The sequence below is a fragment of the Phallusia mammillata genome, chromosome 6 (assembly GCF_965637545.1).
Source record: "Phallusia mammillata chromosome 6, kaPhaMamm4.hap1.1, whole genome shotgun sequence".
Classification (NCBI taxonomy): domain Eukaryota; kingdom Metazoa; phylum Chordata; class Ascidiacea; order Phlebobranchia; family Ascidiidae; genus Phallusia; species Phallusia mammillata.
This window is the reverse complement of record NC_137257.1, coordinates 16,515,933-16,540,653: the sequence shown is the minus strand read 5'-3', so window position 1 is coordinate 16,540,653 and position 24,721 is coordinate 16,515,933. Positions and strand designations below refer to the sequence as shown.

At 35.9% G+C, this 24,721-nt stretch overlaps 3 protein-coding genes and 1 long non-coding RNA gene across 4 annotated transcripts; 3 read left to right on the top strand and 1 right to left on the bottom strand.

Annotated features, from left to right (window-relative positions):
• Positions 1–814: 814 nt before the first annotated feature.
• On the bottom strand, positions 815–4,093 carry LOC145233276 (cyclin-dependent kinase 1-like). The gene is made up of 7 exons (XM_080097972.1): positions 3,953–4,093; positions 3,427–3,583; positions 3,005–3,128; positions 2,514–2,684; positions 1,978–2,141; positions 1,378–1,519; positions 815–1,291 (listed from the first exon to the last, which is right to left on the bottom strand). Exons 1-7 carry the CDS (start codon positions 3,996–3,998, stop codon positions 1,160–1,162), a joined length of 936 nt encoding a protein of 311 aa, XP_079954098.1. The 5' UTR covers positions 3,999–4,093; the 3' UTR covers positions 815–1,159.
• A 1,162-nt stretch (positions 4,094–5,255) lies between these two features.
• LOC145233855 (uncharacterized) lies at positions 5,256–9,261 on the top strand. The gene is made up of 5 exons (XM_080098633.1): positions 5,256–5,349; positions 5,538–5,571; positions 5,968–6,057; positions 6,755–6,918; positions 8,676–9,261. Exons 1-5 carry the CDS (start codon positions 5,284–5,286, stop codon positions 8,847–8,849), a joined length of 528 nt encoding a protein of 175 aa, XP_079954759.1. The 5' UTR covers positions 5,256–5,283; the 3' UTR covers positions 8,850–9,261.
• Positions 9,262–21,088: 11,827 nt separating this feature from the next.
• LOC145234584 (uncharacterized) lies at positions 21,089–22,083 on the top strand. The gene is made up of 3 exons (XR_013861298.1): positions 21,089–21,258; positions 21,561–21,707; positions 21,967–22,083. It is a non-coding gene; the product is annotated as an uncharacterized LOC145234584 (long non-coding RNA).
• Positions 22,084–22,876: 793 nt separating this feature from the next.
• On the top strand, positions 22,877–24,365 carry LOC145234400 (adhesion G-protein coupled receptor G7-like). The gene is made up of 6 exons (XM_080099137.1): positions 22,877–22,918; positions 23,075–23,211; positions 23,276–23,405; positions 23,471–23,621; positions 23,941–24,040; positions 24,133–24,365. Exons 1-6 carry the CDS (start codon positions 22,877–22,879, stop codon positions 24,248–24,250), a joined length of 678 nt encoding a protein of 225 aa, XP_079955263.1. The 3' UTR covers positions 24,251–24,365.
• Positions 24,366–24,721: the final 356 nt, after the last annotated feature.

Below are 24,721 nucleotides of genomic sequence, written 5' to 3'. Positions count from 1 at the left end.
TATTGTTCTACAAGTAACTCAATGACGGATTAAGTGTCTGCTGGCCTGTTATATAAGTGGCCCGAAAATCAGGGTTGCCAACTAAAAATTAGAATTATCAGTGTTGCCAAATCATTTAAAGTGGCCTGGATTTTTAACTGGCCTGTAGTCACGTGTCTACTTTGCCTAATGGTTAATCCAGCACTGAGTAACTGGTCAAAATGTTGGAAATGTTCATCCTTACAAATGTATCCTTTAATTATGCAACAAAACACGTCTAACTACAACCTACGCTATAACTAAACTTGTTAGTTATAACTACACCAATATACTGAACACCTACGTAAGCAATACGTCTGGAGCATGCAGTTTTCAAAAAGCCTAAAATTGTTATTCTCCACACGGGGTAGCTGCTCCGAATATTCAACTGAAATTCGGAACTCGCGCGTATTGCCTCCGCCCAGCTTGCAAGCGCACAATCGGCCAAAACCGCCCTCTTTCAACCTGCATGTCTCGCGAAACAAACACAGCGGAACAGCACATAACACTTTTCAGAGCATAACAAACCATTGGGAGCAACTATGGAAAAATAAGAATGCTAACGGCATTTTTCCACGTCACGAGGCATAAAAGCTGTTGTTATATTCTGGTTCTGCAGTGCATGGCGTTTTCAAAAAGTCAAAAATTCTTATTCTGCACATTGGGGTGTTGGTCCAATAATAAATTGAAATTCATGACTCGCGCGTATTGCCGCCGCCCAGCTCGCCAGCGTACAAAAATGAGGGAATCTTTGTCCCACAAGGTGATTTTTCACGCATGCTGCTATGCAACACTATCATCTCCAATAGGTTTATTACTACGCATATACTTACACAAATGTGGTCACAACAACGCCAAAGGCGAAATGCAGAGGAATAAGAAATAAACGAACAATCAGAAAAAGAAAAACGCCCAAAAGGAATAATGCAACAGCACAAAGGATCGGTGTAAGTGTGACGTCATCGCTTTCAGTATGACGTCACATCGATCGGCATGACGTGTTGTGTAGTCGGGCAGTAACAAAATAAAGAAGTGTGAAATAGAACCGAAACGCACCACTTTTTTTCACATGGTTCTTGTCTCATAGGGAAGGTATCGGAAAAGAGGTCCAGCGAATCTGAGCTTCATTTTAATGAGGTCATTAAGCAGCAATCCGTGGCACTAGAGGAACGTGAGTGCCTGGCAAAGCTTTTTTATCCAAACCATCGAAGTAGGGATGGCTAAGAGCGATTTTGGCCGAAATTCGCTTTGCTGGGTTGTAGATAAGGCATTTCTGGTGAATAAAGTATGGTAATCAAAAATACTTAAGCAAAAATTTAACGATACAAACAACAAATCAATGTATCATCAACCACTTACAGCAAGCAAATCAAGGCCATCATCGTTAAGATTTTTCACAGAATCTGTCAAGTTGCCACTTTTCCATTTTGGAAATGTTTGCTTGTAATCTTTCAACTGACAAACTCCAGGCCACACATCGTCAGTTGGGGTACCGAGTACTCTACAAAAGCATGTTTGTTGGTTTAAGTTTTTCCTTTATGCTGTACAAAGTCATTTTGCTTTGCGAAACCAGGACTTGGCAAAAGCCTTCAGTCATTCCTTGTAGTCGAACTTATAAAGGCTACAACAACAAAATTTGATGTAGATCAGTAGTTCTCAACCTTATAAGACTTTGAGGTTTGTCCAAACCAAGGCTGATAAGTTGAGTATGACAGAAAGTTATCGCTAGTGGTATGTGTACCACAGGTTGAGCACCACTGATGTAGATGGTTTCCTTACAATAATTACAAATGCAAATACAGCATAAGTTCTACGCCACAATGCTTTAACAGAAACTTTTGGGTGAAAGAAATGAATGAAAAAAAGTTCACAAAATGAAAACAAGCTTTGTGATAGTTGTGTGCGGTTTAAAAACATTAGCAGTGGTGAAACAGTGAGTGTTATCCGAGAGTTACTTACCTAAATATACGAAACAGTTGGTCAATTTCAGAATCACCATGAAACAAAGGACGTTTTGTTGCCATTTCAGCAAATATGGTTCCTATACTCCAAACATCCACTGGTGTTGAATATCGAGATGAACCAAGAAGCACTTCAGGAGCCCGATACCAAAGAGTAACAACCTAAAAAAATAGTCTATATGCAGTGGTGGGTTTCAATTTTTTGTCAGCTGGTTCTACCACATAAGTCATAATTTTCAGCCGGTTCTGTTACAATAAGTGCGTTGACAGTAACCAGTAATTCTAACCGGTTCACTGATTTAATAAAATTTCGTGAGACGGTTCTATAGAACCAGTGCGAACCGACTGAATCGTACCAGCTGTTTGTAAAACTAAAGCTAAAACCACAAAGGTTTCAATTGCATCAAGAGAGTAACATTCCTAAAAGCACTGATAGTGTATAATAACTTAATTTTGTCATACTGTACTTAAATCAATCAAAATTCTACTGTCAACATACTCTTGGCAGTGTTCTATATACAAAGCATGGCTTACCTCATGAGTGTATACTCTGACTGGTATACCAAATGCTCGTGCCAACCCAAAATCAGCTAATTTAATAATCCCGTTACGATCAATGAGCAGATTTTGGGGTTTCATGTCTCGATGGAGCACTCGTCTTGAATGGCAATATGTGATGCCTTGTAGAATTTGATATGTGTAACTCTAAAAAGTACAAAATGTTTGAAACATTGTATAAATTATATGCAATGCAGTGGTGGGGTTAAATTTTGTGTCAGTCGGTTCCGTTACAAAAAATCTATTGACAGCGACCAGTAATGCTAACCGGTTCGCTGATTTCATAATAGTTCATGAGACGGTTCTAGAGAACTGGTGCGAACAGGCTGAATCCCACCATTGATGCAATGGTATGTGTATGCAGAAAATGATGTAAAATTAAGTGCTATTTTATATTTAAGGTTAATTTGCATAAAGATTTTAATTGGCTGAAATTGATTTGATCGTAAATCTAAATTGTTGCCTACCCTGACTAGTTCTTTGTCCATGTACTTTCCTGAAGGTATTGTGTCCATATATTTTTTCAAATCCATTTGCAGAAACTCAAACACCAAAAACAGGTTGTTCTCTTGCAAGACAACATCTTGCAATCTACAAGACAAACAGGATTTTATTGGTTTCACTTGTTGAATAATTTAAACCGCTATTTACTCAAAAGTTGAAAGTGCTTTTTTACCTTATGGCATATACACAAAAAAAACTACTTGATTATATAACCAAACATGTTAAGTAAATGAATTTCTTTGAGCATATTTTCTGAAACGAAATACAGCCTAGTATATATTTGTGCACATATATACGTATGTATAAATTGCACCTTTCAAGGGGCAGTAAATTATGTAACAAAAGCTCCTTTAAAAAAATCAAGTATATGTTTTTTGCAACTCACGAGACAATGTTTGGGTGCTGAAGTTCTTTTAAAATAGAAATTTCCCGAATTGCGGTGCTTGGTACACCCTCTTCTTCACTTTCCAGTCGAATCTTTTTTAAAGCTACAATCTGGTTGGTCTTCTTGTTGCGCCCCTTGTACACCACTCCATATGTACCTTGATGAGAGATATATATGTTAAAGTCTTAGTAAAATAGGTTAAGTTTGTGTCATGTAATCTTTGTTAAGATAATGGTTTCTTAAACAAAAAAAATTCCAAACAATGAATGTTGACAAATTTTTCAGTATTATTCTGCAAATTTGAGTGCGCATCCAGTTATAAACCCAAAAATGTGTATGAATTGGTTGATTACAAACTCATAATAGAAATGGTTTTCAAAGTATTTTATACCCAATATAGTACCTAACACTGCATTTATGATGTAAAACTTTGGATTGTCAAACTATTGATTTTATACTTTGCCACACCTAGAAAAATGACAAACTATAAACATATATATTACAAACAAAGCCAGTTTTTACCAACCTTCTCCAATTTTCTCAATCTTCACATAGTCATCATGCAGAGACATTTTAAATTTGTTTGTTCACAGGCTGACCTACTTTATAGTTAGGTAAGTCAAAATTATTAAGTCAAGATGTATAAAACTTAAAGATAACAGAATAAAATTAAAGTCAGTGCATAAAAGCTAAGACATGCCTCTAGATCAGTAGTTTCTACTCTCATAAAACTCTGAGCACAAAAGTTTAGGGGAGAGGAAGAGTATTACAAAATACGACATAATATAAAGCTGAAGCTCTTATGCTCCATGTTACTGATCTCAATTCTCAACGCGTTTATTTACATCTTTATCTTTGGAGGTTAACAAAAACAACGTTCAATACTATTGCTAATAGTATTTGTTTTACTATTTTGCCCAAACCTACTCAGCAAAACACGTTTAACAAAAAACGACAAAAAAAGCTTTTTATTTCTCATTCGTACGAAGCCGCTAAGGACGCAGACCAATCAGAAATCGATTGAAACCGACGTCATATCTCAAGTAGCCAATCAAGTGGCACCGCCGTTTAAATGACTTATTCTCCACCAGAAGCGCTGCAGTAACGATATATTTAATCCCGCTTTTAAAAATTAAAGGGCGTTTTCTATTCTCGTTTAAAACAAGCGCAATCTAGTTCTATAGCGTCTGTACTGTTAAACTGCTTTCGAATTACTGATTGCATTAATTTGTTTTTCTTTCATCAAATGAAATGCATGTACTGCAAACAAATAGTTGGTCCCCGTTATTAATAAGTTGCTTCACTTTTTTGTGAACAAATACCCCAAATTTTAATTATTAAGTTACAAAAGACTACATTAAATAATTTTTCAAATTTCTCTGGTGTATACGAAGTGAAAATTATAAATAACGAGTTAATTATTTATCAAACATTGACAATCGAAGACATTTGACCAACATTTGGTTCATTGTACACAAGTTATTTGATTTTTACGAAATAATCAGATTCATCATAATCTGGGTGAGCATCAGTACTTAATGTGGATAAGAACATGTTGTGAGCATCCTTTAGCAAACAAATGTCGAGTCAGTACTTTAACTCATATCCACATGCCGCCGAGACCACTCTAGGACACCACGTTGTGTCGCAGGTCTTGATTCTGTTTTGTCAGAGTAGAACTACAAATAAAAAAGAAAAGATAACCTAAGTGGAAAGAGTTTAAATAGTTTTAAGTATTTTTTAAAAAAATAAAAAAATAAAATTAATTTTGTGTGGCTATTTGAGATTACTGGAACTAGAACCTGTTTTGTTTTGTTTTTCAAGTTTATTGGTTTTAGGTGAATAATCCATTGGTTAATGAAAATGAGTATTAGGTTCGTTGTGGCGTTGATAACATTTCAAGTCTTCTTTTCCCTGTCCGACGTAAGTAAAGTTAAAGTAACCTAATAAAAGTATAGAATAGGGGTAAATTTTTTTTCTACCATGTATAACTTACCATAAGCTAAAGAAATTGGTTGTTTACAGCCACTTGATTCTTGGGAATGAAAACCGAGTAAAATATATTTAGTGTTAATACATAAGTTTTATTACTTAACATGTTTATTTCTTAGGCCTATTGTGATGAATTGGACGTAGCATGCCCAAGTAAGTTACTGAAATAGGAAAACCAAGTTCAATGTTTTTGTTTACAAAGTTATGCCATAGGTCTGTCATGATTGTGACATAGAATGTAAGCTTTATAATTCCTCACACAACATTTTTTTGGACTTTGGACTTTGTATGTATTTAAGTTTCTTGTTTGGTTGAAGTCGAGTGTTTTGCGGGTGTTTTTCGTTTAAATTCAAGATCAAAACACTAAATTCGCAAAAACTAAAAGTTTTTTTAACGTAATTATGCACTAGTTCGTTGGTACTTGGAGCATAAAATGTGACTTGAATATCACATGGAATTGCCGCATATTAGTGGTAGCCTAGATGTATGGTTTAGTGTACATTTTTCTCCGCTCGAATTGATGAATAAAATATTGTTTTCAATGCTCAGATACCTACAATGCATACGGCTACTGTTGTAACTACTACGACGGTTATTACCACAACTGCTGCTACTCCCTATATGTATGGGCTTTGTGGTGTAAGTATCTTTTCCTTTTTGGTAATGTAAATACTTTTTACCTTTTTAAAAAAAGCGATAATACGTTATAAATATTCCAACAAATATCACTGCAAAATCTAATATTCATGGCACATACATATACAAATATTGCAATGTTATAGCTCGCAAAAAAAACATTTTATAATTGCGCAAAAAACCAATTATGACAATTTAAATGTGTGTTTAAGCCAGAGTTGTAAATGGGCCTGAAATCGGAGCGCAAACCCGGCCCGAACCCGAATCGTTTTTAAAAAGCCCGTTTAGGCCTGAAAGTTTGATTGACAGGGCTGTTAATTAAAGCCTCAGGAAAGACCAAGACAATAAACAAAATAGACAATTGGTCTTAAACAAGGTGTTTTAGGGCTGTTTGACATTGGGTCAGGTTCAGCAACTGGCTACTTTGCTAGTTAAATTTAATCAAAAATAATACTGATACAAAGTGTAAAGTCAGGCCCTAATTAAGTCCGTTTTTTAAAAGAAACCTAAGCCCGAACCCGGCCCGAAAAGTTCGGACAGACTAACTCTAGTTTAAACTACAACGTTTTTGTACGAGCGATTTGAAGAAAACTCGATCCAACTTTGAAAGTAGCCTACACACAAAAATACACACTTGTTTATTTCGATAATTTAAACACTTATCGTAATACATAATTATATGTTTTTATTTATATTTCAGACTTCTGGTTCGGTATTGTGATGTTCTTCCTTCTATGTGGTGCTGTGGTTGGTTGTTGCAAAAAGTGCGCTGCGAAAAGTCAAAGAAATAAAACAACAACACACTACAATGCAGAAGAAGGACAAGTAACAACTACCACACAAGTTGTTATTCCCGTGCAACAGGTAAAGTTGTAAATGGAAATGCTCTCAGTGTTAATGTTTTAACACACTCTATTTAAATTAATTATAACACTCTGAAAGCCAGTATTTTGAAAACAACGCAAGTAATAATGGTTATAAGCAGTGGTGGGATTCAGTCGGTTCGCTCCGGTTTTATAGAACCATCTTACGAAAGTTTTATGAGATCTGCGAACCGATTAGTATAACTGGTTAGTGTTAATGGACTTTTTGTGACAGAACCGGATGAAAAATATGACTTTTGTGATAGAACCGGATGACCAAAAAATTTGAATTCTACCATTGGATAAAAGTCGCTCACTTTTGCAAACAATGTTTTCGAATAGACATTGTACGTGGACGTTTATGATGTTATACTTCTTGATAGTTTGACAGCAATTTATCTTAAATAAGGGGTTGTAACCAAATAAGCTGATTACACAAAACTGTTTTACTTGTTCATGACAAATATGTTTCATGCCATCAAAAAAATGGACTATTATCATTGCTTATGTTTTTGAAAACAAAATGCCATCAGGTTTGTGTGGTAGATTGAAAAGTATATTACACATGAAACTGTGGTACTAAGAAATTACTGGAACTAGCTTCACTCGGTATAAAGAGATGCGACATTTCCTGATAACGAACACACCGCTTTTTTGTGTACACTGTATTAATATTTAACTAGAACGATAAGGCGAAAAGAAACGACACAGTGTTGCGCCATGAAAGCTTGCGTTATTACGTGATGAGCGCAACATGTTAACAAACCAGGAAACTCGTGGGTTACGCAAATATGACGTTTATTGACATGTCGAATGAAATATCCTGCTATGTCGGAGAATATTATTCAACGACGTTGTTTGTTTGGCCAACTTTGCTGTTAAAGGACGTTAACCCCTCCATTCTCTCCTTGTCTCCATAAAAAATCTTGTACAATATTAACGTCAAATATAGGTAAACTTTAATTTTATATTTAGCGTTATAAAAGTGACATGTTTTTAAAGAACTATTCAGGCAATAATAGTGGCGGTCCATGTAGGACTGATAAACAGTTTCGTAAATAGTGATTTTTTTATTGGTAAAAGACGGTCATTACAATTCCTTCAAGTGATTTTAAAAACTTGCAACGGTTTTTAAAGAAAGTTTGTGGCTTGGTACGCCTGAAACATACACACATAGATATGTAAGTGGACCCATGATTTGGGCCCCAAGACCGCCTTTTCTCCGAGCTACACCAAGTTCAACAAAAACACCCTAAAATGTTTCAAGTATTGGTTGGTAGTCCCGCCAGAATCTCGGCCCGGATTTTGCACAGAACTTATGGTGCGATGTCATGTTGTAGCAAATATTTTATTTGTTTTATCTTGAAACTGTAAGCCTAAATCAAATACAAGGGGTGACAGAAATTTTTAAATAATTTGAACCTACAACGGAGGCGAAACAGTTTGACTGAGTTCTTGTTTGCTGGAAGTTTTTCTCCTTATAGTAAACTCAGACCGCACTATTGATAAATAAAACTAAAAACGTACAAAAAACAAAACCCAGTGCCCAAGCAGACAGGCAACTTTGACTTTTAAACATCTCTTGCCAAACGCAGTTTACTTATTTCTTAAATCTTTGGATCTGTTATCAATATAGTATAGCAAAACAGCACTCTGAACCGTTGAAATATAAAACGTATGATACAGCGATGTCGACCCAGATTTAAAAAACGACCAACAGGTCTATATAGCGACTCAATCTTGTTTTATGTTATTTAGCCGATGCCAGCGGTTGTAGTACCAGATGTTCCCCCTACTTACCAACAAGTTGAACAACAAGGAATCAACGCTCAGTACAAGGAGTTTTCTGGTTACGGAACCCCGGTGATTCCCTCAATACCACCCGGTGCTGAAGTAACCCCTGTATCTACTAACCAACCACCCAGTCCCTAAATGTCCCTCTTGTCTTTACTTCCTAAAGTGTCATCCCCCTCTCTTCCCCCTACTTTACCCCATAATACGTACAACAAACCTCTTGTACTGCATTGCCAGCAAAAACCGCATCCGAATTCGATCAAAACATTTTTTCCAACATTAAAGCTTGGACCCAAAGTAACTCTTCCATCAACAATATAATCTTACAATGTCTATACTCCCCATAACCACGCAAAATTGGAAACCACCCAACTGTTTGTCAACTTATTCTTTGAATCTAAATTGATCGATGACGATGAAAAAGTATATTCATTTGACTTATCAAGGATTTTATGCCTTTTGATGTAAAAAATATTTGAATTTATTGCGACGATCACACAAGCAGAAAAAAATGTTTGGACCATTTGACCCCTTTTGTATGACGTGTATTCCTGTGTGCGAATGCAAATAAATAAAAAACACTGTATTATGTACTGGGGTTGTTTTACTGAAATTAACATGAGTTTAACGTACGAGTTTAACGTAGTTTAAAGTAAGGACATGATGTGGTGTTGCCAAAGGTAAGCCAATGTGAACATTTGCTTAACGCCCTAATATCTAACTGTTTTGAAAAACGTTTTAAAGTTGCCTGCTAAAACTCCGCTAATGGTTTTTGATTTATGAAAATATGTTGTGAAAAGTCAAAGACTGTTACCGCAAAAAATGGATCAAATTTCATAGAATAAGCAACAACTTAAAACGTGCACTAGTTTTCTATATCTTTAGATTTTGTTTTTACAAGTATAAAAAGTCAATTGGGAACAAAACACGCTATATTCAGAACAACCTGAATGAATTAACAGTCTCGTTTACATATTCCATGGACAAAAATAGGTTTGATCCTGTAATCAAGTCTGCTGTACAAGCTACGCCTGTTCTATTCAAAGACAAGGTTTATTTTGCGTTCTGAATTACGATTGGGAGAGTGTCTATCAACAGGACACAGCCGCATATTTTTTTCGATATAAAAGAGGAAACAACGTGAATTTTGGCGTAAGGTTGTACGCAACAAATAATGCATGGTCAGTGCGCGTGCACAATCGTGTAAACTGTAAAGAAAGTGAAATTACAACGAAAAATTTCGCTGATAATTCCGAATAGTTTCAAAATCTCTATACATGCTTTATTTCGGGAAAATGGTGGCATTGCTGTTGGTTCGTAACGCGTGGATATTAACTTTCTCTTTTACGAATCAGACGCATAGTCAATAACTCAAATAACCTGTTTGTACATAATGGTCTCATGACGGCAAACAAGCAGGTTGCTGCGAGCAGCGTCAGGAACTGCGTTGCTGTATCAGGGCAAACAGGTCAAAGTAGATGGCCAAACAACAAACGGTGCGAAGTTCGTAGGAGTTCCACGTTAGGCATTGACAAATGCTCGTTCTATATTTAGAGCGATGTTACGTAAATTTGTGCAGTCACTTATGGCCAACTGGTTTGTTCAGCATCTCGGTACAGATGTAAATGCCAGCATATCAGTTTAGGCGATCAGTATTTTTTGTTGCCATTAGTGGTGTACTGAATATTCGTTGAACCGAAATCGCGAAATGTTTTCACACAGATTCTGTTTCGGCTGATTAGTTTTTTTTGCGAAACAGAAATTTTTAAAAACTACCAAATATTTGGTTTCTCTCCGAACTTAAATTTAGCCGAATCAGTGCATCACTTTAGTTTCGATTTCTTAGCCTAATAGGTAGTCATACAGCCATATTAAAAAACAAAATCTCGATACCTTATGTAAGTTATAAATTTTCGTTCGAGCACATTAATGTTGTTTTTAACGTATTAGTTACAACGGTTTTTAATTAGGTTGTTGTTTCTTTTTCAGAAATTTATTGAAACGAAAAAAACGCTACGGGTATCAAAAGATGTTTGTCAAAGTTTTGGAATTGTTTTTGCTCTTTCAGTTCTTGTTTTCGACTACTAAGGTACAGTTTTAAAAATTAGCCACACAAATGCTTTATTTTAACTTTTGTTTTTTATTATATGTTAAATGTTGCATGTTTAAAAAAACATTTTTATTTTCAGGCTTACCAACGGTGCGACACGTCTTTTGAAAATGTTGACCTCATTTGTTACGGTAAGACACAGAAATAAATCATTTTATCCCAAGTAAACGCACCAAAACGGTAAAAATATATGCCTCTGTATACAGTATACATATATTGTTTTTGGAAATTTTCAGATTCGTACAGTTCTGTTGGATACTGCTGCGAAAACGACTACGGTGGTATAGAACACATAGATTGCTGTTATTATCAACAAGTTTGGGCGTTGTGGTGTAAGTTGACTACCTATTAGTTTTTACGTAATAACATCGTGATCTGAGTAACATTCTAATTGAATATTTGTGGCGACATATTTGAATGTACCACTTCAGCTCAGTCGATATAAGGTAGTGGACTCAAGCAAATAATAATCGAATAAACTCACCACAAAGTGAGTCAGACTTACACAACTTCTGTAAACCTTGGTATCAATCTCATAGTTGGGGCAAATCTTAGTTTACAAATCATTTAAGTTATTTCAGTGGATAAAGCACACTGAACAGCAATTTAACTTATCTATAAGCTCATGAAAGAGACCGACCTTGAACTGGTTAAATTTGGGTTTGAAATCCTTTCAAGTGTGTGTGTGTGTGTGTGTGTGTGTGTGTGTGTGTGTGTGTGTGTGTGTGTGTGTGTGTGTGTGTGTGTGTGTGTGTGTGTGTGTGTGTGTGTGTGTGTGTGTGTGTGTGTGTGTGTGTGTGTGTGTGTGTGTGTGTGTGTGTGTGTGTGTGTGTGTGTGTGTGTGTGTGTGTGTGTGTGTGTGTGTGTGTGTGTGTGTGTGTGTGTGTGTGTGTGTGTGTGTGTGTGTGTGTGTGTGTGTGTGCATCAGAGTTTTAAGTAGGACCGGGCTTTTCGGGTCGGGTTCGGGCTTAGGCTTTTTTCAAATCAGGTCTGACTTTACACTCTGTGTCAGTATTTTCTTGAATGAGTTTAACTAGCTAAGTAGCCAATTGCTGGACCTAACCAAATGTCAAACAGACCTAAAACGCGTGGATCAATACCAATTGTCTATTGTATTTGTTGTCTTGGTCTTTCCTGAAGTTTCAATGTGTAGGCTGGCAATCAAACTTTCAGGCCTCAACGGGCTTTTCAACAATGATTTGGGTTCGGGCCGGGGATTTGGAGTCCAATTTCAGGGCCGTTTACAACTCTGGTGTGCATGAGTGTCTATACCTGTTTGGTAATATATTAAATCTGTATCAAGCCGTGTTTTCGCTAAATGTTATTAGTCCATTTGACTTTACTCTTTGTACGTTTTGCCTTTACATTCGCAGATTTCTGGTTTGGACTCGTTTTGTTTTTGCTCCTGATCGGATTTGTGATCGGTGTATGTAAGAAATGCACGGAGAAGAAAAACAGGCGCAACACTAGTAACTCACATCAGATGAGCAACGTAAATTCTTTGAGTGGGAATGTTGTGGTTCCACAGGTTAGAGATTCGTTTATTTTGGCAAAATTTTAACAGCATTGTTGTGTTGCGTTTATTTAGGCCTATACTATCCGTCCTTTTTTGGAGGACATGTCCTCCTTTTCGACAAAAAGCAAGTTGTCCCCCGAAGACATAAATGTCCTTATTTTTGAATTGGCTGTATTTACAAAATGTGTACATTGAAATTAAAAGTTTACAGTTAGTTAAACTTCATCTGAATTGGGTTATACCATCTGCAACGGATCAAATCTCAAGCCGGCTTGAGGCTTAATCCGATCCGTTTGCAGACGACGCATGTAAACAGGGTTATTGACCGCATGCGCGGAAAAGTCAAATATCTTGCTTTAATTTTCTTTGGGCCCTAAACGAAACGCTTGATATTTTTCTAAATGTGTCCCCTTTTTGAGATGAAAATTTGATAGACCTAGTTTACCTTGAATAAACTGTTGCTGCCAGGCATAATGTATTAACAAATTTTTAGCTCTTCCGGCAGTTTTTATAATACTAATTTACCTTGCTTGCTAAGCGAACATTCTGTACTAAGTCAACATGCCGGAAATACATTACAAGAACATAAAGCGACAACGATTGCATAAGCTTGAGCATTTTTAAAAGCGCTATGTTGTTTGTTTGATTCCAACTTATGAAATTCGGAGAACATGAAATTGATGAAATTCGGAGAACAGTTTCATAACAAACGATTCAGCCTGGGTGGCTGTTACATTTTAACAAATCGAATACAAAATTACCTTTTTTTGTTTGAGGAAGCGACATAAATAAATTTCTAAGATAATACCTCTAATTCACTATGAAGACAAAGTAGCACCATAATTTCGGTGCTAATTGTTTTCGAACCGACAGCCTATAAATCAGGAAAACGTAGACGCTATTTACGACTCTCCTGTTAATATTTAATTTGCAAACATTTGCGCAATATTTTAAGTTGCGTTAAACAACTCGACGCTAGATTAAATGAACTTATCAGGCTACAGTCTGTTCAAGGATTGTTTAAGGAATACTAGGGATAAGGCAAATTGACCAACTTTTAGCATGGGGTAGTCAAGCTTGTGCCATAAGAGCACGTTACTTTGTGGATATTTTAGGCCTGCCTCTAATCGATGTGTATATGGCCTATATTGATGTACATACCACTAATGCACACAACTGTTGTTAGTTTGTTTCTCACAAATTTTAATTTATGAATATTGGCGTGTTTGGCACAACAAAATGTATACAAGGGCTATTGAAAGGATTGCTTTTGTGGTGCATCCTTTTACAGTAAAAACCTTTTTTGCTGCGACTCAAAAATAGATTATTCTATCGACTGAAATAGAAAAGTAGCGACTGAATTTCTATTATCCAACTTTTTCCAAAATCTTAAATGCTACAAATTGCAATGTCACACCCTCCTATAGTAGCTTCTTATTACCAGAAGTAAAAAACAACAACAACAGTGAAACGAATATGGACATAAACTCAACTTATAAAAAACTGTATGTTAATCTAGCATGCCTGGCAGCAACAGCTTATTTAATAAAGTTGCTAATTTGTACTTTTTTAAAACCCTTCAGTGTTTTACCTTAAATCAACAACATGTAAGATGCTGTGTATTCCCTTGCCGTTGACTAAAGAGTTTTTTCTGATTAGCGATTGTGGCAGTATATGTATTTGTATTCATTTTTACACGCAAAACAGACAAAACTGAACCCTTAATCGTCTTTAATTAATTTTTAGGCCACCCCAGTGTTTGCTGATGTTCCTCCAACTTACTATCAAGTTCAAGCACAAGGAATCAGTGACCAGTACAAGGATTTCTCAAATTATGGGGAGCCTGTGGTCCCTTCTATACCCCCTGGGGTGGAGCCAACACCCCTTCCGACTTACCCGGACAATTCTCAAGCTTCCCCTCAAACATCTCAAACCCCTATTTAAGCCAACAAGCCCTTTAAGTAAAGTCATCATCTTAAATATTTAGTGTAAAATATTATGGTTTTTGGTACTTAACCTTACAAAAACTCCAACAGTTCCAAGGCATTTGTAATACGCCTTTAACCCTAATCGTCGATTTTTAATTAAAAATAGTTTTGTCAACCCCTGACACAGCTTTTGGACGACCAATGTCTTAAAAATCTCCTTAAAAATTAATACACACTGCATTTAACTCGTGACTTTTGTATCCCCCTCCCCGAAATCAAATAACTTATTCACTGTTATTTTCACAGTAAGTTCATTTCTCAGTATCAAGTGTTATGTAAGTTGAAACATCATGCGATTCTCATGTGCCCATTTATGTTTGTACACATAACTTACCGACGTAGCCACTCCTGTGGTCGAGCCATAATTCATTTCTATTTTCGTCTGGTTATGACCGCTTTGTTTGTATATCGTACACAGTTATGGGGCAACGACCTCATAATGGACAACACCGGACCTGAACCAAGCTGTTACATCCACTGCTCGATAATGGTCAATATTTGTTAATTTTTGTCGTTTTTCTAGTTCAACGCATTGGACGCATCACCTACATAGGATAAAGTAAAAAATCCACTAACACCGTACCTCAAGGCAGACCCACATTTAACTAAATTTCGATAGCTGGCTCAAAGAGACCAACTACCTAGTATTTAACACTGTATATCTCCAAAAATGCTGACGGCTAGGGCAATTTGGGTTGGGGTACGGTATTATCATTAAACATTCAATAAAACTAACTTTGTAACTTAGTTCTTAACGTAAAAATTTCAAAAACCTACTTCCCAACCCAACCCCTGTATAGGCGCTAAATTAATAATTCAGCTCTTTGCGTCACTTATCGGAATTTAGCTAAATGTGGGTCGGCTGTGAGATATAGTGTAAGTAGCTCTTCCCGATAGGTACTCTCTTCCTATACGACAATCCATGAATAAGTCAATACAAAACCGTCGACTATTAACAAGTGTATGCAAATTTAGGTGACTGTTGAAGCCAAGGCGTAAATTCCCTTTAGGTCAAATAGTGTATAACGGCATAAAATACTCCAGAGATTTGGAAACACCCCCATGACTTCAAACAACTTCATGTAGGCATTTCCCATGTGTGTTTTATGTCAATCATTAAAATTTTTCATGTTCTATATGTATCTATGTCTGTGAATGTAGCTATTTGTGTTGCATGAAGGCAATGAAGATTTAACTTATTGTGATTTTTCTATCGACAATTTCCAATCTACTTAGGAACACTATACACGGACTAAAAAGTAATTTAATCATAAACGTTACTGCTAAAGAACTGGTGTATATAGAGTACATCATACAGACGTTTTAACAATCTCTGTTGTCATCATCAGTGCAGATTGCACTCTGCATGATGTATTCTTTTTTCACCAGTTCTTTGGCATGTTTATGATTAGATTTTCAATCTATCCCCTCTTTTCCTTGTTCATCTTTCCTCATTTTCTGTTCACGTTTGTAGTTTCTGCCTTCAGTCGTAATTTTTGCATAAAATTAAAAGTATGTCTCGTTCGTTTATTCTTAACAATCAGTAATTTGGACCGTCCAGTTCGAAACAAGGTTAATGGGACTGATCTTAAATTCTATTTGACTTTAAAGAAAAGAGGTAATTAAAAAGTTTGAAAATGATAAACGATGTCCACCACAAAGGCAACGAAGTAGCATCCATCAATTTTTTGAGTACTTATTGCAACAATATACATTTGTCACTTTTGTCACAAGCCAATTAGTGTTTTTATGCAAAGCTAGATATTTGAATTGTGCGTTGGCTTTGATCGACTACACTCCCGTTGTAACATTTCGTGGAAAAGCAGTGCGACTTTGGTCAACAGGAAATGCAAACAACTTCTCGGTGACTTTTGAAGGCTTTTTGTTTTGTTGAAGATAAAGGGTAGAATTCGTGCATGAAACAATTTTACTTAATGTCACAAATATAAGTTAAATGGGTTTTTGCAAAAGAATTTTATTTTTTTCACGTTTCAAAAAAAAATAAACGTTGCGTTTTTCATAATCAATTGTTTTATACTTGAAATGCACGCGCTTTTACAAGAGTCAAAAGTAATAAGTCATCAAAGCAAGGTAAAAAAATGAATTATTTAAAAAAAAAATGTAACTTGAATTAGGTTATTTTTTTCAAACAAAAACTTTGGTGCTTTTAAATTAATAAGCTCGTGTAAAAGACGGATTTTAGGCATCCAAAGTCGACCATGCAACAATACAGCAATACATAAGCAGTTGGATGGCGCCGGGGAATTTGGAACCACTTTGAGTGAACTCAAGCAAGCAGTGACTTTGACATCAGCCAGATTTGATGTCGGAATTCGCAGAAAAGAAAGGCAAATGCATATATCATATTGCCAAACTTCTTCTTTGCTATTTTAAGGCATGCATTTCCAAAGATGAAATGTATTTGAAGTGAAGAACGGTGATACGCTAAAAACAATGCGACTGCAAATAGTTATTGCATATTTGGAAGCATAAGTTTGAATAACTACAACAGTTATCTCTACGACAAAGATACTGGCTTACAGTTTAAATCAAATGCTTCGGCAACAGTTCAAGCCACCAACAGAGCTCATAAAATAACCCTGGGGAGTATATTATAATGTAAACGCAATTGAATCGGTGGGCTGAGATAAGAATGCCTCAATGGTATTTTGAGTTAAACAAGGTACTTATGTCTTCCATTCAAATCATTGTGTTTGTTAAAAATTGTAACAAACGAAATTTGTACGAATATCAGCTTGTTTTCAAAGTTACCCGTTTAAAGAGAGATGCTTGTTCAGTTCGATTAGCGGGAACTGTTTGTGGTTTAGATAAGAAGAACAGTATGGACCCGTTATCGACATTAAGCAGAATCTTGTTGTGTATTGTATGTAGGAAAAAGCGTTTTGTACAAGAAGCAGGATAGTGTCTAGAGCGGTACAAACTAATTGGTATAGTTATATGAAGGTTGGCCAAGCAGGAAAATATGTACTTACTGAATCTATTTGCAACATTCCAATTATTTATTGGTGCTTTAACAGTGACTTGTTATTGGAGTTACGATTGTAAGTATAATCTATAAGACAGTATTTTTGAAAGAGTGATGATAAATAAAAAAAATACGTTTTTAATGCGATAGATTTTCTTTAATGAGAAAAATAACGACCCAAAATAGACGTTAAATGTGATAAGCTTTATTATTCAAACGTTTTGGCAAATGCTCATACCGTTATTAGTGATATTAAAGGGGCCACATCAGTTACACCCGTTTATAACCCATTGTGTCACATCATAGATTGATGATGCGAAAACTGAACAAGCGCCGTTATTTTTCTCATTAAACATACAAACAGGTCCGTGTATAGTGTTCACATTTTTTTTACTTGTAACGTTTGTTTAAACTGCGAAGCGTTGCTTTGTAATAATAGAACATACTTTCAAATTGCATATTTTTTATGTAAAAAAGTATGTTCAAATTCTCATTGCAATGCTATTTCGCAGACAATTGCAACAAAATCCCAGGCATGAATCTCTTTCACACCAACCTGTACTATTACTATCGCTATCATTTATATTCCACATTGGACGAGGCCTGTTCGTTGGCCAGCATACCCGACTTTAAAAGCCTGCAAAATGTAGTCAACGAAATTGTTTCCTCTCGCAATTGGTGGACCAACGAATCACAGTACTACTGGTTTCTGAACAATGACTTGGACTGTTCTTCATGGATATGGAATAACTTATCTCTTACTGCAAATGGTCAGTGCAAACCAGTTGTTTGTAAAGACTACTGTACCTTGAAATTGGACTTCGTGGTCGAGTATGGAGAAGAACTTACTGTTTTGGTTCAAATACTTCCGAAATATCAGGGATGTAGCAACCAGGCGATTTGTTTTACCGATGAATACGGTATGCTATATTAAACAAACATGATTTTAAAATGCAAAATTGATTTAAAAGTAACTAGACAATGAGAGAGAAAAGTTTAAAACTTTTGTGTTAAACGAAATGCAGATTAATGCTGCCGAGACTTTCACTTTACAGTATTGCATTGCATTACTTTGCGGAAATAACTGTAATATTTTATTGGGCCACATGGAAAAGTGTAATAATCTTAACGCATATCCAATCGTTAAAATAGATAAGAAGGGGTGACACATTATGGTAAGACGCGTAAACGCATTGGGACTTTAACGCAAGCTTCGCATTTGAAAGCTTTAGGTATAACGGTACTAAAAATGCAATAAATTGACATGCAGGTAAATACTTACAACAAAATCGTGAAACACTTACTTCACACGCGGATAACTGCAAGTGTGAAAATGCATTATGCCATGGGTTTCAACTAATCATACCAGCACAAGCTAAAGGGCTATAAGCAATTCATCTGGCTGATCTGGCTGAAAAACCGCAGCAGCTGTTTATGACTAGTCTTGTACTGGGTTCGGTATCACGTATTAGTACCCTGGGCGATTCAAGACGCTGAAATACAGAAGAACTTACTCATACTACGCATTATTAAGTATAATTTCTGAAAATATACAAAACTTATAGTAAAAATTAGCAAAATAATCTGTTAAGCCATTTATAATTGCTTTTCTATACAGATTACAAAATCGATTATTCGTTACCATATTCTACATGTTGTCGAGGATTAGAAGCAGACCCTTGCGGTTTATGCAACGGCACAAGCTGGGCAAGCCTGAACAGAACATCGCTGAAGAAAATTGCTAAATTTATGTGGACCAACAGTTGCAACAATTCCTACGAAAGCCACAGCGTTAAAGTTGGATTCTGGGTGAAAACTAACATTTTACCCTACTCCACATGGTCTTGGAGAAATGATACATTATCCCCGGATAAATATCAAGACCACAATGTTTGTTCCAAAAACTGTTCGATTATATTTGACGTGGAATGCTATAATGAGCACATAGGAATAAGCATTGAAAATTATTCTACATCGATCTATTATCCTTTTGATCATTGGTTAGCACCTTGCGTCGGAACAGTAGGTATATACGAAAACGTTTTTATTGTAAGACTTGGTCCTTATAGTGTTCCTTTTGTAGGCGCAACAGAAAACCCACAAGAACAGTTGGAAGATGCTCTGCAAATAATAAGCAATAAAACTGTTATTACAAAGAACGTAAGTCTTTTGCATTACTTGGCGACCACTTTAAAAAAATATTTTACTCCCTACTATTTATTATTTTACGTTTTTATTAAATTCGCAAAGTGGTATAAAAACAGACTACAAAAAAAACTAATATAACCTTTATTGAACGGGAAAGACTGCTGTAGAAGGATAGGAAAGATAGAATAAAACAATAGAATTAAACTACTAGCCATGTTGTACATAAAAACCGACACTATAATGAAAAACCTTCAAGCAACAGTACGTACCAACATCATTTAAAAAAGCACGTGTGGCTTTTTAGCTATTTTACTCATTTTAACTACTTAACCAGTATTGTTTTTTAAAACGCAAGCTTTTTAAATGCCATTTTGCTTTACAGGAAACAAACGAAATTGTGAACATCTTATCATCTGTGTTAGACAAATCAGATCTAACACGACAAGAAACAGAAAGGTTCCGATACAATTAAATAGTTTCTAAGTTTGTTTGAGAATATATTTTTGTTCATTAAAAGCACTACTATACCAATTGTTTTTTCATGGCATTGGACGCTTAAAGACGATTCGTCAGCAAGCTTTCAAGCAAAACACACTTTAACAAACAAAAGACTATAAAGCGTTAATGTTAAAATGTTGCTTATCATAGCCAAAAAATTTTTAAGCGCTTGCTCCGCGTAATATCTTTGCACAAAATTTGTTGCGGAATCCAATTACACCAGAATGTGTGTAAAAAACGGATTTTAAATACTTTTTCATACATTGCATTTTTAGTTTCTTTAATGCAGCAGACAATTTAGCCACAAAAGTTGATTTAACAAACGGAACTTATCAATATGTCGCTGAAAGTGTTGCTGTTGCTGTTGTGGATACTTCAAGACAAGAAGGTATTAACAAAACACAAAATACAATTTTAATGCACACTGGAATATATTGACTTGATATAACAAGGCTTAGCATGGCCAAAAGTCACACCATGTGGCATGGATTACAGTTGGTGTTTACTAAAGCATAATGTAGTGCAGTATCTTTTGACCAGATAGACAAATCAGTAATGCGTACCTTGAGGGAGTTATATTTGAATGCATTTAATCAAACATAGCACTCTAACAATATAGAGCTATATAGAGTTATGGCGTTATTAGGTTTTCCCTTTAACAAACGATAAATCACATGGCACTGCACCACTCCCAATAACAACGTAACTCATACCTTACCTACACAGCACATGTGGGGTAACAGCAAAACAATTGTATTCAGTTGAGTTTATTTGATTTAATTATAAGTTTGGCATTGATTTTTTTTCGAGCAGGAAATTTTGGTTACACATTTGGACTGGAAGGCTCACTTGATTCGTTTTCACTTAACGATGTTCATCTGATTGAGGGTGATCTAGACGAAAACATCATTTCTTACATTTCGTTGCCGATAGGAGCGATCCCACAAAATACAGGTCAACTTTTTAACGTTCGTTGTGTGTTTTAATTAGTAGCATAAATGGAATGCCTAAATAGGTCGAAAGCAGTGTTGCACTTAATTAGTCCAAACATTTTTTCTGGCATTTAGTCAACTCATATTTTTGCCGAAACTTATTACAAAAGGTTTGACTATCATCTTACCGCAGGTTCAAGAGTATCTTTTACAGCCTACGCGTCACAAAATTTCACAACCGGTTTCCAGCCCACAGAAGGCGATATTGTCTCCACTTTGATTTTGTCTGCAACTTTATTTGAAAACGGCACAAGACAAAATACGAGCTTCACTGGACAATCCGTTGAAATGAGATTTGCTATAAACTCAGTAAGTTTTTGCCTGTAAACCTATAAGCTGCATGTCTATTGTAAAATTGGCTCTTATTGTATATACTGTATAGCGTTTGATTGTGGCCCAGGGCTATAGTTGTGTACTAACTTGTCAAAAAATGCTCAATAACTAAATATTAAAAAAAAAACAGTTCACCAAATCTACACATATCATTAAAAGACTTACTGCCTAAACCTACCTGCAAATTAGTTTGTTAATTACGTGTAAATAGGTATTGCTGTGTAGAAGAATATAGGCAATTTTACAGCAAATATTAATTGAATAACGTGTTTTGGCAGAATTCAAGTTTTAACCATATCGTTTCCTGCGCTTTTTGGAATTCAACGCTACTCCGTTGGTCACAAGCGGGTCTAAGTACCATCGAATTAACCCAAAACTCTATCACTTGTTCGTCTTCGCATTTGACCAATTTCGCAACCCTGTTTGTAAGTTACAACACTTTTATTTCATAACTACGTCTAAAGTATAGGGATTGGTTTCCATCTTTATTGTGGGTGTATAGCTTAATGTATTTGCAAATTACAACAAATTTAATATCTTACACTGCTTAACACAGTTTTTAAGCTCGAACAAAATAACATTTGAATGTTACAAACCTGTGCTACCTTGTTTGTACAAGAAATAAACTCAACTTTCCTTAAAAGGGGGATATAGGTAGTCTTTCAGTAATAAAAAAACTTTTAGGTGAGAGGATATGGAGAAATTGATGGAGTCCACATCGCCACTGATTTCATCACAATTGTTGGTTGCTGTTTATCACTACTTTGCCTTTTGGCAACAATCGCAGTGTTCACGTTTCTGCCGTAAGTTTAACATTAGTATATGTTCCACATTTATACTCGTTTATATATAAATAAATATATATATTGAAGGCGTAACAAATTTCGTGGTTTCGAATCACACCGCAGGCTAGATTTTTCGGGTCTATACGCCTCGCCATATATGGGATTGCTTGGAGGTCTACTTTATTCGGCAATATCCCTTCACTAGACCTGGTGCACTATGGTCATTCCATACAAGTTTCAGGGCAATTTAAATGTTTAAATTGTTTAAACATTAAGTTGTTCTAGGTATTTAATTTGTTGCAGACAATTACCCAAACTTTGTTAGAAAACAGTATGTAAGAAATAATGGGTGCCACTGCTAATTTGGTCAAGATTGTTAGCCATAGAGCTGTGTGTTGTGGTCGGTCATGAGTGTTTATCTGAACCAAAACATAGCCAAATTCCTTCTTCTTGGTAGAACCCGACAAATTAAATGCATTGGAAGTAATTTTAAAACCCCCAAAATATTATAATTCAGGAACAATTGTTTCGCACACAAAAATGTTATAAACAAAAACATCAATAAGGTTGTAAACGAAATTTCAAGAGCTGATGTACTTAATCTCAAGTGTCTTACAAATTTCTACAGGAAAACACGACTCGGTGGTAAACTACGTGGCGCAGTCCTATTGGTCAATTACGCATGTGCTCTGATTGTACTAAACCTGTTTCTTATCTTGAGTCAATTCGACGTCGTGAAAAATTCAACTGCAGCATGCACGGCGGTAGGAGTTGTTATTCACTTCTCACTCCTTGCTACATTCGGTTGGATGCTTGTCGAAGGAGCCATATTTTTCTTGGCCGTGGTTCTTGTAAGTAGTTGGACAAAGTTTTCCATTGTTAAACGACAAATCATGACCAAGATAATTTTAAAATGCAGTATCTCAAAATACTGTAGGTAGGCTATACCAGGGTGGTCCAATACCAAGAAATGAAGGGCCACACTAAACTTGGAATTGTATTTGCAGCCAATCTTCACTCACAACAACCTCACTAACCAAATAGTCTTCATTACTGCCGCTGTCGTGGGGTGGCTCTGTCCTGCTGTAATTGTTTCCGGGTCTGTAGGGTCTAATCCGCAGCGGTACAGGCGTTTAGACAACAAGTAAGTATATGACTTATTATAACCCTTTACAAATTCCTTACTTACCAAAAATAAAACTTCGCAGATGTTGGATTGTTCCACAGGACATTCCTTATTTAGTCATAGCACCTACTGCCGTTGCTATGGCAATAAATGTTGTGATCTACATAATTGTTGTGGCAAAAATGACTTGTTTTAAATCAGTCCAAAGCAAGGTAAATGCATTTGATTAAAATCGAAAAGTATTACATCATATTTTGAACCTTTTATTACATTGCAGAAGCAGACGTCCCTAAAGGATTTGTGTTTTTCCGTTTGTCTTCTTGCCACGCTTGGTATCACTTGGGTTTTCGGCTTCGCTCTGAGCGGAATAAACTTGGGATCTGAATCAGCTTTGGCTTATGTCTTCACAATTGCTAACTCATTGCAAGGTAATGCATTTTATAGGGCTATTTCATTAAATCATTCCGTATAATTTGTAGGTAAGTTTAAATCCAATTATAGATTTGACACAAATTAAATGTTTGGCCTGTGTTGGTCCAAGTACAGTTTTAAACAAGATAGACCATACAACGTAAAATCAGATTGTCTGACTTTCACGTCTTTAACAAGGGGTTTGTAATTCCTCCACTTATGTTGGACATTGGACCTTAGCTCAAATTCCATCGCTTGGTAGACTACCGACCATTTGAGAATTACTTCTCTTATGAAACTGGCAAGTCAAAAACTAATATTCTTATGTTTACCAAGGTGCCTTTCTCTTTCTTGTGTTTGTGGTGAGGAACAAAGAGACACGGACAGAAGTAAACAAGGAATTGTCTGGCATGATTCATCTACCTTCATTTCTAAGGTGAAAACATCAAATGGGAATTTTTATCCTAACTGCCTAATGTTTTCAACTATCGCTTTGATAACACATTGGTTTCGTATCTTTACCGACAGTCCAAAGCAAAGAGCGATATACCACGTGGCGAGTACGTCAGCAGCTACGTCACACACAGCCAAAGCTTCCACCCAAAATCACATCAGACCAAACAAGCGCCCCAACAACCATCTCTAAATTATAATCTAAGGAAGTCTTGTACAATTGTTACCATGAATTATTATCCTTGCAATTTTTTGTGTTATAAGTTATATTGTAGTTGTCGTCCATGTATATTCGCCACATAAATATATTAGGAAACATGTCATAGGCTCTTATATTCAATTTATGTTCATTGGGTTGGTTGAAAAGGTCGACTTGTCGACCATTTATGTGACAAATGTAGAGATGTTTGTGATACGACTTTCTGCAGTGTCGCCAAAGTGGCGGTTTTCACGTACAATTGGGCTGGAATGTTACCTGGTAACTAGAGATGTACCGAATATTCGGTTTGCCAAATCGGCTGTTACGGCAATAGATCGGTTTCGCCCGAATAATTTGTTTCGATTCTACCGAAACCGAATCTCTTACGAACAGAGCTCAAAGTGTAAAACGTGTATTTTCTGCACAATAAGGTATTACACAATCTTTCAAACTACGCCATTACTA

What these genes read in the sequence shown, in the direction of transcription:
- LOC145233276 (XM_080097972.1), bottom strand. Translation starts at nt 3,998, where the DNA reads ATGTCTCTGCATGATGACTATGTGAAGATTGAGAAAATTGGAGAAG. An exon ending in CAGCACCCAAACATTGTCTC is followed by an intron (nt 3,129 to 3,426) that starts GTGAGTTGCAAA and finishes TTTGTCTTGTAG; the next exon opens with ATTGCAAGATGTTGTCTTGC. An exon ending in TGGACAAAGAACTAGTCAGG is followed by an intron (nt 2,685 to 3,004) that starts GTAGGCAACAAT and finishes TGTACTTTTTAG; the next exon opens with AGTTACACATATCAAATTCT.
- LOC145234400 (XM_080099137.1), top strand. Translation starts at nt 22,877, where the DNA reads ATGCTTGTCGAAGGAGCCATATTTTTCTTGGCCGTGGTTCTT. An exon ending in TTTTCTTGGCCGTGGTTCTT is followed by an intron (nt 22,919 to 23,074) that starts GTAAGTAGTTGG and finishes TTGTATTTGCAG; the next exon opens with CCAATCTTCACTCACAACAA. An exon ending in TACAGGCGTTTAGACAACAA is followed by an intron (nt 23,212 to 23,275) that starts GTAAGTATATGA and finishes AAAACTTCGCAG; the next exon opens with ATGTTGGATTGTTCCACAGG.
- LOC145233855 (XM_080098633.1), top strand. Translation starts at nt 5,284, where the DNA reads ATGAAAATGAGTATTAGGTTCGTTGTGGCGTTGATAACATTTCAAGTC. An exon ending in ATTGGACGTAGCATGCCCAA is followed by an intron (nt 5,572 to 5,967) that starts GTAAGTTACTGA and finishes TTCAATGCTCAG; the next exon opens with ATACCTACAATGCATACGGC. An exon ending in TTGTTATTCCCGTGCAACAG is followed by an intron (nt 6,919 to 8,675) that starts GTAAAGTTGTAA and finishes TATGTTATTTAG; the next exon opens with CCGATGCCAGCGGTTGTAGT.